This window comes from Thamnophis sirtalis, unplaced genomic scaffold (genome assembly GCF_051295495.1).
Source record: "Thamnophis sirtalis isolate CommonGarterSnake01/CBP01778 unplaced genomic scaffold, rThaSir2_p1.2 scaffold_4, whole genome shotgun sequence".
Lineage (NCBI taxonomy): Eukaryota > Metazoa > Chordata > Lepidosauria > Squamata > Natricidae > Thamnophis > Thamnophis sirtalis.
Genome location: NW_028261384.1, coordinates 105,024,972 through 105,038,581, shown reverse-complemented (window position 1 = coordinate 105,038,581; position 13,610 = coordinate 105,024,972). Strand labels below are relative to the sequence as shown.

The 13,610-nt window shown below is 39.8% G+C and overlaps 1 protein-coding gene across 1 annotated transcript; it reads right to left on the bottom strand.

The window, feature by feature from the left end:
* Positions 1–3,438: 3,438 nt before the first annotated feature.
* Positions 3,439–12,454, bottom strand: LOC148046022 (testis-specific serine kinase substrate-like). Its single transcript, XM_087714444.1, has 7 exons — positions 12,309–12,454; positions 8,846–9,080; positions 7,682–7,765; positions 7,336–7,385; positions 6,939–7,097; positions 6,384–6,542; positions 3,439–3,562 (listed from the first exon to the last, which is right to left on the bottom strand). The coding sequence occupies exons 1-7, from the start codon at positions 12,452–12,454 to the stop codon at positions 3,439–3,441; spliced, it is 957 nt and encodes a 318-aa protein (XP_087570570.1).
* Between the last annotated feature and the right edge of the window lie 1,156 nt (positions 12,455–13,610).

Below are 13,610 nucleotides of genomic sequence, written 5' to 3'. Positions count from 1 at the left end.
TTTGTAATATCTGGAGATAGTACACCACCAAGTGTCTCTCAATGGAAGCTTCTGGGAATTGTTCAGCAATACCTGCAAGATCTCAATTGCTCATACGTCAAATTGGGGAAGACTACAAGAGGTTCTCCAATACCCTAAGCAACAAGTATTTTCTCCATTGTCAGCTGCCTGATCCTTGGTAAGTGCTGCATATATATTGGAGATGTGAAGTATTATTTACTAATAAAGTATGGTATTGGTAATATCAAAGATTGAACCTGAACCTTTCCATTAGCAAAAACTCTCATTCTTCACTAAGCAATAGTCATTAAGTGAACAATCATGTGACTAGATTTATGGCATCACTTCTGCCATAATAGTTAAGTGATTCACCTGTGATCATTAAACAAGACAACACATGACAACTATGCTATTGCTGGATTTTACTCTATTGACTCTCCTTTTTGGGAAGTTGGCTGTAAAATGTACAAATCCTGAAAGCATGACTGTGGGTGACTATCACAAATGCCCAATTTGACAAGTGTCCAAATCATGATCACATGTCTGCAGGGATGCTGCAGGAAGTATGAGAACAAGTTATACTATTCATTTTTTCAGTGCTGTGGTAATTTCAAATGATCACTAAACAGGGCAGTCATGAACATTACCCCTATATGAGTAAAAGCAGTTTTGTAGAAGAAAGTATTTGCTTGGGGAAATGGTACATGCCAAGAACTAATGTGAAGGTAGCCAATTTCATATTTTGCTGGAAGTGAGGCTCGCTGGCTGAAAGGTAATGAACATCTCTAGCAAGTTTCTTGAGTATTTGTTTGTGTCCTGCTCAAAACAGCAAATGTATTCAACACAACTTCCACCTCCTATTTTCCCCACAAAAATCCTGTGAGATGGGTTGAGCTGAGAGTGACTGCACAAAAGTCACCAAGCTGACTTTCATAGCTAAGACAGGATTTGAACTCACGGCCTCCAGCTTTCTAGGTTGCTGCCTTAACAACTAGACTAAATCAGAATGAAGTAGTATGGATATACCTTTTTAGTATCTTGGCACTAAATCCTTGATTCCTTATCTTGAAAGCTCACATATCCTGAGCTGTGTGTGTATTGTGCGTTGCACAGTAAATTAGGCTAAAATCAGTATGGTTGTTTATGTCCAGTAGGTTGTGGTGAACTACTACTACATGTTTTAGCATTCTTTATAGATTTCAGCATACCCTATAACCGTGATAGCGAACCTATGTCACAGGAGCCATTTGTTAGAGCATGCGAGGTGTTGCCCTGTCAGTTCTAGCATGCATGCAGCTGACTTCAGCCTTCTTTTGAGGCCATTTTTCGCCCTACAGAGGCTTCAGGGAAGCTCCTGAAGCTTCCAAGGGGCCTCTGGGGAGGCCGGAGGAAGTTCTTTTGGCCTTCCCCAGGCTCCTAGAAAGCCTCTGGATCCTGGGGAGAAAAAAAGTGTGCCAAAAGTGTGGGGGGGGGAGCACTGGTCATGCGCGCGTGGGGGGAGCATGCACATGCACGCTGGAGTCACGTGCATAGCATTATGGGTGTGACACGCCCGCACTTGCCCAACTGCACTCCCCCCCCCGCTTTTGGCACAGGAGCCAAAAAAAGGTTAACCCTTACTGCCCTATAATATGAGCACTGCAATTGTGCTTTATTGGGATTTATGCTTAACTGATAACTCGGCATTGGCCAAGTATTTATAGTGGGGAAATGTGGTGTGGTCACAACTGCTGTCAGCCTGATTGTTTGCCTGAAGAATCCCAATAACTTCAAGACATATGTCTTTCTGGCAATATCCAGCAGATTGAGTGAGGAAAGAAGAGCCAAGAATCCTTTCCTTTGTTTAGTATTATTGCATCATCATGTTTTGTTTCAGCATTTTTTTTTTTTTACATTTGTGGTAAAGTTTGTGCCTGTTGGGAAAGCTGCGACATCTTAATTCTCCAAAGAAAGTACAGTGACTGTTCTTTTTTCCCATTATGCATTCTATTATTTGTTGGCCGTGGATTGTCTGATACAGAAGTTGAGTTTAGATACCCAAAAGAGGGCAATGAGGAGTACTTGAGTGGATGAAAGGGAGGACAGCATCCAAGTCATGGATGTGATAAATGGCTTTATCCTCCTGTCATTGAATGGTGGAAGAACAAAAGAAGGTAGCATCAGCGTTCCAAGAAATACACCATAAAAGCAGATGTGGAGTCTTAATTATTTCCTTCTACAGAGCTATGAGTTTGCCTCCTTTGGAACAAGTATCCACTTGGGAGCAGAGCAGTAGATTAAAAGCATGGACAGTTGCTACAGGATGTGGAGGAGGATTTTCTGTAGTTTTCCCCTTAAACTTTTGCCTTTAATGAAAGTTTCTCTTCCTGTCAGATAGCTTCCTCCATTTCCTCCTCCTGGAGAATATGTTTGTTTTGATAGACCAGATATGGAGATTCTGACCAGCTCTCTGGGCTGCCCTGCTTGTATGATCTCCTTTCAGAGGGTCTCTTCAGCCTCCACAGACCTCCAGGACTATTACTTTGTGCCAGTCCCTTGGCTCTCAAGTCAAGCTTCTGCGGCTGCTGCGGTGTTACTCTTCCCCAGGTAACAAACATACTTGATAAAGCCGCAGATAGTACTTGAATATGCCAGCTTCCTGAATTTAATAAATAAAAGTTAGCTTCTCTTCATCACCTTTTTCCTAGGCCTAAGGATATCCCTTTTTCTTCCTCTACTAAAAAACTATTTTCCTAGGCCTAAGGAAGTTCCTTTTTCTTCCTCTACTAAAAAAGCCTGCACAATCGTTATGTTCACACCCTTCCTATTCTCCTCTTTCTCTGCATTTGATGAAGGAAGACACCCTGATAATATCTGTCATTTTTGTAACATTCCAGAAACACTGAGCTTTGGTTGCATTTCCTTAAAGGAGCCTTTCAGAACAACAGAAAATGGATGGTCCTAAACTTGTGAGAAACTGGAATGAAATATAGATCATTCTGGGTGGGTGGGATAGAGATGATGGCTGACCAAAAGGGAGAAGATTCACTAACAGAGGAGCTTAAGAAAACTCATTCAAGACTTTCAGAGACTGCATTTAACTCTTGAACTGCTATGAACATAGCAAGAAGGGAACCAATCAGTCAGAAAGCAAATGTTCTTTGCAAACTGGCGATCACCTTCAGTCTGTTAAAACTAAAATATTTGAAATTGACTTCTGCCAGAAATTTTGGTAAACTGATGTCATATTACAATGGGTACAAGATTCAAGGTAGGCAGCTTGGCAGTTTGTACATCCATAATGAAGCTGGATCTGCTCCAAATCTCCCAGATCTTGATCAGACCTACATTGATTTAGGGTCAAAAGAATACTCCAGGAAGCTGCATTCTGAAATCTTTTTATTGGGGGCAGGAAAGTCTGAGCTTATTCTATTCTGTGCCTCACTGTATCGTAGTCTTCTACAAATGATGGCAGGTGGGGCATACACCTTCTGATTGGGCCTGCTGCTTTAGCTCCTCCAAAATGGGTGCTGTTGCATGCTCAAACATCTTTTGCAGCACCTCTCTATTTGCCATGCTGTAGCTGTGGGTAGGAAATGAACCAGGAAGTGAAATAAAAGAGTCAATTGGAAAAGGATTTAAAAATACTATTAGCAGGGGAAACAAGGGGGAGGGGACACAGGGGAGAGGAGAAGAGAAGGTATGAAAATTCTAAACTTAAGAGAATTTTAAAAAGTCATTTAAAATCCAGCTCCTCTTGATTCTTCTAAACATGCATGCCATTATCATGAGCTTTAGCAACTTGACCTTTTTCAAAGAAATGGAAATAGATGTTCTCGAAAATATAAAGCCGATGACAGATGGTCAATTTTGTAGAAAACTCCACTGTTCAGCAACAGCCAATTAACTGTTCATGTGAATAGTCAATTTGCTGGCTTTTGTAATACTGAACCTCCTCTTCTGTGAACTGGAAAATTGAAATTACTTGCTTGTCCATGAAAGGAAATCTGTAATATTAAGTCAGTTTTATTTGTTAACATACTGCTTTTGGATGCTTAAGTAAGGTTTTTTTTTGGGGGGGGGGGGGTAATGATGGAAAAATCTTAAGAGTTTGTAACTGTTTTCTTCATCATGTCCATCCAACTAGAGTGTGTTTCTCACCCTTGGCAATGTCAAGCTGTAGAGGCTTTAGCTAATGAAAACTGGGGAAATCTGGGAATTGAGGTTCATACAGTTTAGTTTAGTTTAGTTTAGTTTAGTTTAGTTTAGTTTAGTTTAGTTTAGTTTAGTTTAGTTTAGTTTAGTTTAGTTTAGTTTAGTTTAGTTTAGCGTAGCTTAGCTTAGTTTAGCTTAGTTTACCGTATCTTAGTTTACCTTACTTTATTATCATTGCACCTCATTCAACAAAACTAAATGCCATCTTCAGTGTACATTATAATTATAAAAATAAAAACACAAACATGCATCCTTTACTTTCTATATAATTGAAATTGAAAACCTGATATTGCACTATATCATAGAATTCAATATGGTTACTGCCTGGGATAGAAGCTGTTTTTCAGCCTATTTATCCTTGTTTTTATAATCCTGTACCGTCTGCCAGATGGTAATAGTTTAAAAAAAAAGGGTGCCCAGGATGAGATGGATCTGTAAGAATGTTTTGAACTTTCTTAAGGCAGCGGGAGCTATAAAGCTCTTCCAAAGAGGGGAGAGGGCAACCAATGATCCTCTGGGCAATGACGTTGACCCTCTGGAGTGCTGTCCTTGTGCAATTGGCAAATTGGCAAACCATACACAGGTGCAGTAAGTTAAAATAGTCTCTATGATGCAGAGGTAGAAGGTCACCAGCAGTGTTTCATTCAATTATTGTTTCCTGAGAAGTCTCAGGTAGTATAATCTCTGCAGGGCCCTTTTGACCAGTGCTGTAATGTTAGTGCCCCAGGTCAGGTCCTGTATTATGCTAACACCCAGAAATTAAAACTGGTAACTTGCTCCACTCTATCTCCACTGATAACCAAGGACTGGATGTCTAATTTATTCCTTCTATGGTCCACTATAAGCTCCTTGGTCTTATTCGTGTCAAGGACCAAATTATTGTTTCCACACCACGAAAGCAACCGGCCCACCTCATCTGGATAAGATGCATAAAATTGTCAAGTTTGAGAATCACTACAATAAGCTATGGCAAAGGTACGCATGTTTAGAGACCCCTCACTTAAGTTACATTATTTGGAGCAAACAGGACTACTTTTTCACTGTGCCTACCCTCTTACAGCATTCTTCCCAAGAATCAAATGGCCTGGACAATATATTTCAGGCCTTTGAGACAATATCTTTCAGACCTGGCTTCCTCAGATACTGAGTAGGGAGGTTTTTCCCCAGTTGACCGTTTCTGGATTGATTTTAGTTGATAACGTTATTTTGGGAATATATTTTATTGTATTTTAATATTGAGGATTTTATTACTTGTTTTTTTTTATTAGTGTATATTGCTCTGGTTCACATGTCAATTGGACAGTGATTACATTGATTTAATCAGTCAATCATGCTAAGCCATAATATGGTGAGTTTGGTTTTTGTGGCACTTGGGGATTACCAAATCCAGCACCCAATCTGCCATGCCCAAAACATCACAAAATGTCACAATTAAAATGCAGAATGCTAAATTTCTTTTTTTTTTAGTCCAAAAATGGCAAATAGGATGGGAATGGGAGTCTGAGTCCAGAAGATGAAATATTTATATTTGTTAACAATTTCCTCTAACAGAAGCAGCAGCAGAAAACCCCTCTATAACTTCCCTTCTTGGATAAGAAGTCATTGGAAGATTTCCTGCAGCCCACCAGCAGGCTGAAAATTCAAGCAGTAATCCAGGCCTACCTTTGATTTATAGCTTAACACATGAAAAGTAGCCAATGATGATAGTCCTCGTTAATGACCACATCTCCCATGTTTATGGATGCTTGCATGGTTCCACAGTTGTGGGACCATGATTTTCTGAGGGTTTTTTACTGCATTTCTGACATTTATCTCTGGATTCTGGTAAAAATGCACATTGAGTAGAATTGAACCACTTGACATCTGTGGTGTTTGCTTAATAGCTTCTACAAAAATTGTAAAAGCAGGTGCAGTGAGATAGTGACCTGCTTAACAGCCAACATGACATAAAACTTTAATTCCAGGTTCAATTAGTTAAGCAGTAAATCAAGGACTATACTTTGTTTAATAAACTGTGATTAAGAAGACCATTATTTAGAGGCTGTATGACATTAGCCTCCATGAAATCAAGGAAATCAAACTTAACATTGCCCCAATCTACACATCCTTTCTTAATCTAGCCTTTTGATTTTCATTATCAGGTTGGCCTATATTCTTCAATTCTGACCCCCGAGGTTTGAACTAGGTACCTGGAACATCCAGCACAAGTAGGAGGAGGCCAATTAAGTGTTTCTATGTTCTTGAGTGTTCCAAGATATTGGGATACATCTTCCAGGAGTGGATTCACTTGCCAGAGTCCATCCAGGTCTACACGGAGCTGAGTCAGAGATACTGATGCCCGCTTTGCTCTGGTATGAGAAGAATGGAAAATGACAGTGACAATAAGTAAAAATATCAAATTCCACCACAAATTCCAAATTCAAATCACTGTAACAGCTCAGACAGATACAAGTTTGCCTCTCCACATAGATCTTCGCTCTAGGGAACGGTAAACAGTGGATTATTCTTCTCTCCATCATCTCTTAAATCTGGTACTTCTTTCACTTGTAATAAGAAGCCACAACTGGAATTGGAGAAGAGAAATGGCAGTCCAATTTCAAGAAAATGGAGCCTTCTAGCTCAAGCGAGGCACATATGTGGCAGAAACTTCACTTGTAATAAGAAGCCACAACTGGAATTGGAGGAGAGAAATGGCAGTCCAATTTCAAGAAAATGGAGCCTTCTAGCTCAAGCGAGGCACATACGTGGCAGAAACTTCATCGAGTTCCTCCCGCAGCATCCTGAGTGTTTGGCCTTGTTCCATTTGTGTCCTTTCATTCTGGGGAAGCACTCCTTCCAAGCGTACCCCCAGCTGGGCCAATAGCTGCAACACCTCCTTCTGGGCCAATTCCAGCATACATTTCCTAGAGTGTGATAGAAAGAGACCAGGTTGGGGATATCTTTGTGCCTCTATCAAAATCAATGTTCCTCCCCTTCCATTCCCTCCTCAGAGAAGTCCAAAAGAGCAGCAGTGCACTACTTCCCTCTCCCCAAAGATGGGCAACCTTGGGGATGTTGCCATCATGCTACTTATTAAGTACAAAAGTTGTTTGGAGACCCTATTCACCATCCCCTGGTCTACCAATTGTCACAAGGTCTTACCAACGAAAGTCTTCTACTTGAACCTGTTGCTGTAAGTTACACAGTTTCTCCTAAACAGAGTGGGGGAAGTGACAGGGAAAGGATAAGATTAACTTGGGGATTGAATATATTTATGTGCTGCTGTCTTTTCCAATTAGCATTCCGATAGAATAAAATGGTTTAGAATTCATATCCACAAAGAAAGTAACAGGGAGCAACAGAGGCAACAAAATATGTTTCTCCAACCAGGCACGCTCCAGATGTTATAGATCACAATTCTCTTAATTCCCAACTACATAGCTGGACTAACTAAAAAAAGAGGCTTAAAAAAGAGATATTTAGGGGCAAACTGGATATCCTCTCTCACCTCCAAGAGGTCTGAATTTTCTTCAAGCACTTTTGTCTTAATTTCAGCATCCTCCACAGATCTTGTCACCTTTTGGCAGCTTTCCTTCAAGAAATTTCAGGGGTGGGGAAGAAACTCAGGTGGCCAGGCATTAAGCAATTGGAATTAGCTAGCATGAAATTTGCATTAAATGTGGTACATCTCCTTTTCTATAAAAGTCTTTTAAGAAGTTGTGGCACAGAGGAAGCTGAACATTCTCCCATTTCCCTTTTTTCTAATGATAAATTTGGGAAATATATGTATAAATACTTCTGACTAACTTCTCAGTTTGAGATGCAAAATGTCCCTTATGGAGGAAGGACTGGATTGGGCAGCACATGAAGTTAATAATAAATTAAAAGAAAAGCAAACTCAGATGAGCATCTAAGGTTGCTCGCCCAAATAAATGCTAGGCCCAACAAAAAGACATTGGAATTATTTTATGAGTATTATAGGAAGCCCACAATGGAATTATTTTCTGGGACCTTACATGAAATCCACCATGGAGCTAAATAGTACAGCTTCCATTTATACTACTATGATTCTTTGGCCCTTGAATCAGGTGCTACCTTAGGCAGACATCCAGCGTGCCTTATAGAAGCATCCCTGAAGTTAGAGAAACGCCATAATGGTTTCTGCGTTTGACTTAAAATTTGGCTGCTGTATTTCAATATCAGCTTGCTTTTCCTCTGGATATGGAGGATGGAAGTTATAATGTGATAAATCTAAAGTAGCAGACACAGAGAAGACTAGATGTTCCAACAGAACAGACACTTTCCCTTCACTAGAGAAATATGAGGAGTTGCATCTCCAAGTGGAATATACTGTACACTTAAAAGTTATACAGACTCCAAGCACATGAAAAGTACAAATGATTTTTGGGAACATTTGCAAAAGAACTTGTTAATCTACTGTAGCACTAAGGAGACTAGTCTTTTGTGCACTTAAATAACTATCATAGTATACAATAGCTATTGGGATAACCACCTTATTATTTAAAGAGCCATAAGTTAGTTATCTTTGGGGGGGAGGGGAAAAGGAGCATTTTTACTTGTTTATTATTAGAACAATACTAATTCAGGGCAAGAAAATTAATTATCTAGTAAAGCAGAAACAGGTATGTGGGCTTGTGACTCATTTCCTCACCTGTTGGCTAGAAGTATCATCTTCCTCTTGTGACCAAGCTGGCTTGATGGGAAGCAGAGGATCCCGTCTTTCATCTCCTGCTCCCCACGGCAGGCCTTCATCATCTGTGGGTTCATTCTCACTGGTGGAATCATCATGTTCCCCATCAGTTAGATTCAGGAGAGAAACATTAGTACAAGCAGAAGAACGCTTCAAGTTCAGATTAGGGCTTTCACTGGTAATATGGGGCTCAATTCTGGGTTGGGAAAAAGTACACATATTATCCTTAGATAATAGTAATGGACTTTTTTCTCACATAATATGTCACAGTGAGGTAGTTTTGATAATTTACTACAGCAAAGAACCTTGTGATGCCTCAATGGCTAACATATTTCCTGGCAACCTAAGCTTTTGGGAACCAAAAAAAAACCTTGGCTGGTATTTTATCATTTTTTGCTATGCTTTCTAAACTCCCTTCATGAGCAAACATGTTAATACATGAAGATATTAAAATAATGACAAAATTCTAGCCTGTCCCAAACATGATGCTTTCTAAGTGGGTGTTTGTTGTTAATATCCTCAATTTATGGGATTAGTAAATGGAAATTCTGAAATATCATTCTGGAAATTTTGAGAATTGAAATCCAATGCATTGTTAGAGCACCCGGTTTTACTTATGCATTGCATCACTTATATACTGCAGCCAAGTTAACATATTTTGAGTGACTCATATACTATCATATCCCTCTAGCAATAAATTTAAACAACAGATTATTCCAAAGAGATAGGGCAATTATCAAAAAGGCTCCCATCCCCATCACTTTTTGAAAGTGGGGGGGGGGAGTCCAAAGATGCCCTTCCCAGATAGGACCCATAATATCTATGTAAAGAAGATGGTTCATAAAGTAGCATATATAGCCCAACAGGGGGAAGGCTTTATCGATTAAAATAAGGATTTTATACAGGGAAATTTATTGTTAACCAATTCATAGTTCACAGCCCAATGCTACCCTGCTGAAGCATATCACAGCTCACAGCCTATGGGCACCAACACAAGTTTTAAGTAATCTTCAAATACAGCCCACACATAATATATTGGAATAAACAATGTTGAGTAATAAAGATAAGAGTACTGTCAGTGTCTTCCACTCCCAAAGGACACAACAGAAACACTAGGTAACACTTGGAAAGGCTTTCCTGGTAACAGAATCCACCTGCTAATCATACCGAAGGATCCCTATTTTTATCCTAACTCTATCAAGGAAAGCCAATACTGGGGCACAAAATAAGACCAATTGTTTCTGAACCAGCAATAACTTCTGCTTGCTGTGATTCAGTTTAACCTAGTTTCTTGCCATCACATTCAATCTCTCACTTTTCACACCCTGGGTGAGGATCTCCTCTGCATTTCCTGCTATGTTCAGGCTATAAAGTTTGGTGTCATTATGCATAGTACCTACTGTTGAACTCTCCCTCCAAACCAACAAATGACCTATCCCAGAGGTTTCATTTAAATAATAAACAGCAGAGAGAATCAAGTCCTGGGGCACTACATATCCAAGTGACTTATGGTGTCACTTCTCTTGACATTACAAATATAACCAAAGAGTGGAACCACTGCAAAATAATGCCACCTACCCATCCACCCACGCATGCACTCACATCACATCCATCCAACTCTCAGATAATTCAGAAAAATTTCATAGTCAGTGGTATAGAACATTACTGAGGAGTTTAATTGGACGAGGATTTCGAGCTGCTGGTCGCAAAATTAACGTCACAGAGAATCCTGCCTGCTACCTCAGAGTTCAGAAGATCAAACCAAGCCCAAATTTTAAGATACCGCTTCAGCCACTCTGCTGGATTCTACCCATAGGGAGTCAAACTCTATAGAAAAGGCTACGTTTAGAAAAAGTCACTGGGGAAAATAAATCAGGCACATACAAAGCCAGGATTTCTGAGATCTCAGTGACAATCAAGGTGCAATTTTTTATCTAGCTGAGTGAACAAATGAGTCACTTAGGAAAGCAGTACTTAACCGCCATGTATATAACCTGGATTTTTCTCCAGTACTATAATTGGGACCAGAAAATGAAGAAAAGAATGGGAAGAGGGCTTTCATCCCACCACTTGCTTGGGCAGGAATCAGAAATGAGTTTTTTAAAGAAGCAATGATTCTGATCCAGATCTCCGGATGCGCTTCAAGGTGCTACTAATCACCCATAAAGCCCTACATGGCAGTGGATCTGGATACTTGAGAGACCGCCTTCTGCCAATTACATCCCTGCGACCAATAAGATCTCATAGATTAGGCCTCCTCCGTATTCCATCGGCCAGCCAGTGTCGGCTGGCAACTACAAGGAGGAGGGCCTTCTCAGCGGTGGCCCCGGCCCTTTGGAACGAGCTCCCTGTGGAGATCCGTACCCTCTCCACCGTCCAAGCCTTCCGCACAGCCTTGAAGAACTGGCTCGCCCGCCAGGCCTGGGGATAAGGATAGTTACCCCTCCCGAATGATGAATGTATGTTGCTTACCATTTTAGTATATGTCTCTATTTTGTTGTCTGTATCCCCCCCTTCCCAGTTTTATGTGAGCCGCCCTGAGTCCCCTCAGGGAAAAGGGCGGCCTACAAATTCTAATAAAACTCAAAACTCAAAACTCAAAACTCAAACTCATATGCTTTACTAGAAAAGTAAACTAAAGTGTGATCTCTTGAGATTGAATCAGCACAATGTATGTAGAAGGGCTGACTGGCTTTTGAGTTTCATGTTGTTGGAACCAAAAACCAATTTGATTTGATAGAATCTAATTATTGCTGCTGCCAAATACGCCCCCCCCCCCTTCCAGGCTGTATTCATTTTCACAACACCTACCCCGCGATTGTCAGCAATAACTATGGTTATGGAACCTGCCGTAGATCAGATGAGATTCGTTATCTACTTTTAATTTGTATTGTTTTTATTTCTTTCCTAGTATGATTTGATAGCTTATTGATAACCTATGACTAAGTGTTGTATGTTTTTATTCTTGATGGAAGTATTTTATTCTTCTATGTACATTGAGAGCATATGGACCAAAGACAAATTCCTTGTATGTCCAATCACATTTGACCACTAAAGAATTCTATTCTATTCTATTCTATTCTATTCTATTCTATTCTATTCTATTCTACTTAGCCTAACGTCGGAGTAAAACTTTCATTATTCTCAGTCAACTTGACCATACAGGCTACAAATTCTGGAAGCTACAGTCCAACAAAGCTGGGATCTGAGGGCAGCAGCTCTTCATAATCCATAGGAGAAAAATATTTTTTGTATCATTTGCTTTGGTCTTTTCACCTGAAGATGCCTAGGACTGAATCTGAAAACATTTGTAGGCAAACAGGTGTGTTACTGGGCATACTCACACCTTTCCCTGTATATCCCCACATGCTGCAACAAATACACTGAACTCTACTTCCATGCTTTCCCTTCCCAGGTAACTCACCCATGGAAAGAAATAGTTTTCTTCTTTTGGGGGATGCTAGTAGACTTTCCAAACTCATCCTTGCTCTCCTGAGCCTGACTCTCAATTCCTGTCGGTGTGTCTCCAGCCTCATTTATTTCTTTGAATTGCCAGATGGTCTTCACCATGTTGGCCATTACTGGGTTTGGGGGGGGGGGGGGTGTCAATACCTGGTATGAGCACAAATTTTCTTGTCTGCACCTGGGAACATCTATCAGTTATAATCCAGTCTGCTCGCCAAGTGGGGGCAGGGATCTCCCAGCTGCTGCTATGACCTCACAACAGTTGCTATGGGGCTGACAATCATGTGATCCCATTTTCCCACCAACAGTTTATATCACCAACATTCTATGATGTCAGTATAGGCAAATGATTTATACGATCTGAAGAGAAACCACAGCATAACATTCAATAGAAAGAAAATTAATCCAAGACTCTAATGCTGACATCAAAGGAATTGCATTGATATAGCTCGGGGATCCTTAAACTACATACATACATACATACATACATACATACATACATACATACATACATACACACACACACACACACACACACACACACATATATATATATGTTGTGCGTGTGCTGATAAATAAATAAAGGGGGACTAGTATAGATCTATTTCAAGCTATTTAGCTCTCATCAGCTAGCCATACCCTTACTGGGATTTGATGGCTAGCTGATGAGAGCTAAATAGCTTGAAATAGATCGCCCTTTATTTATTTATCTACTAGTCTCCCTTTATTTATTTATCAGCACAAACACAACACAAATATAACAAAGGCAACAGTAAAAATATTGGGTTTCTGTCTGGATGGTCTCTTATGACGAGCCGATGGACAGAGAATGGAAGTAGTGACCTTCCTCCCATATTTGGGCATACCAGGGGTTGTGACTTTATATATACAGGTTCGAATCCCAGTAAGGATATGGCTAGCTGATGAGAGCTAAATAGCTTGAAATAGATCTATACTAGTCTTCCTTTATTTATTTATCAGCACAAATAAAAACACACACACATATATATATATATATATATATATATGTATGTATGTATGTATGTATGTATGTATGTATGTATGTATGTATGTATGATGTATGTATGTATGTATGTATGTATGTATATGTATATGTATATGTATATGTATATGTATATGTATATGTATGTATATATATATTGTGTGATTGTCCTGGCATTTCACTTTCCATGAAAACCAAAGTGAAAACCAAATACAATATATACTATTTAAACAGTGCTAGTATTGTATGCCAGTTATT

Bases quoted from the DNA above. Each gene is read 5' to 3' on its own strand.
- LOC148046022 (XM_087714444.1), bottom strand. From the start codon at position 12,454: ATGGTGAAGACCATCTGGCAATTCAAAGAAATAAATGAGGCTGGAGAC. The intron at 6,543-6,938 runs GTATGTGCCTCG...TTCTCATACCAG, and splicing joins CTCGATGAAGTTTCTGCCAC to AGCAAAGCGGGCATCAGTAT. The intron at 3,563-6,383 runs GTACCTAGTTCA...TCCTACCCACAG, and splicing joins ACTTGTGCTGGATGTTCCAG to CTACAGCATGGCAAATAGAG.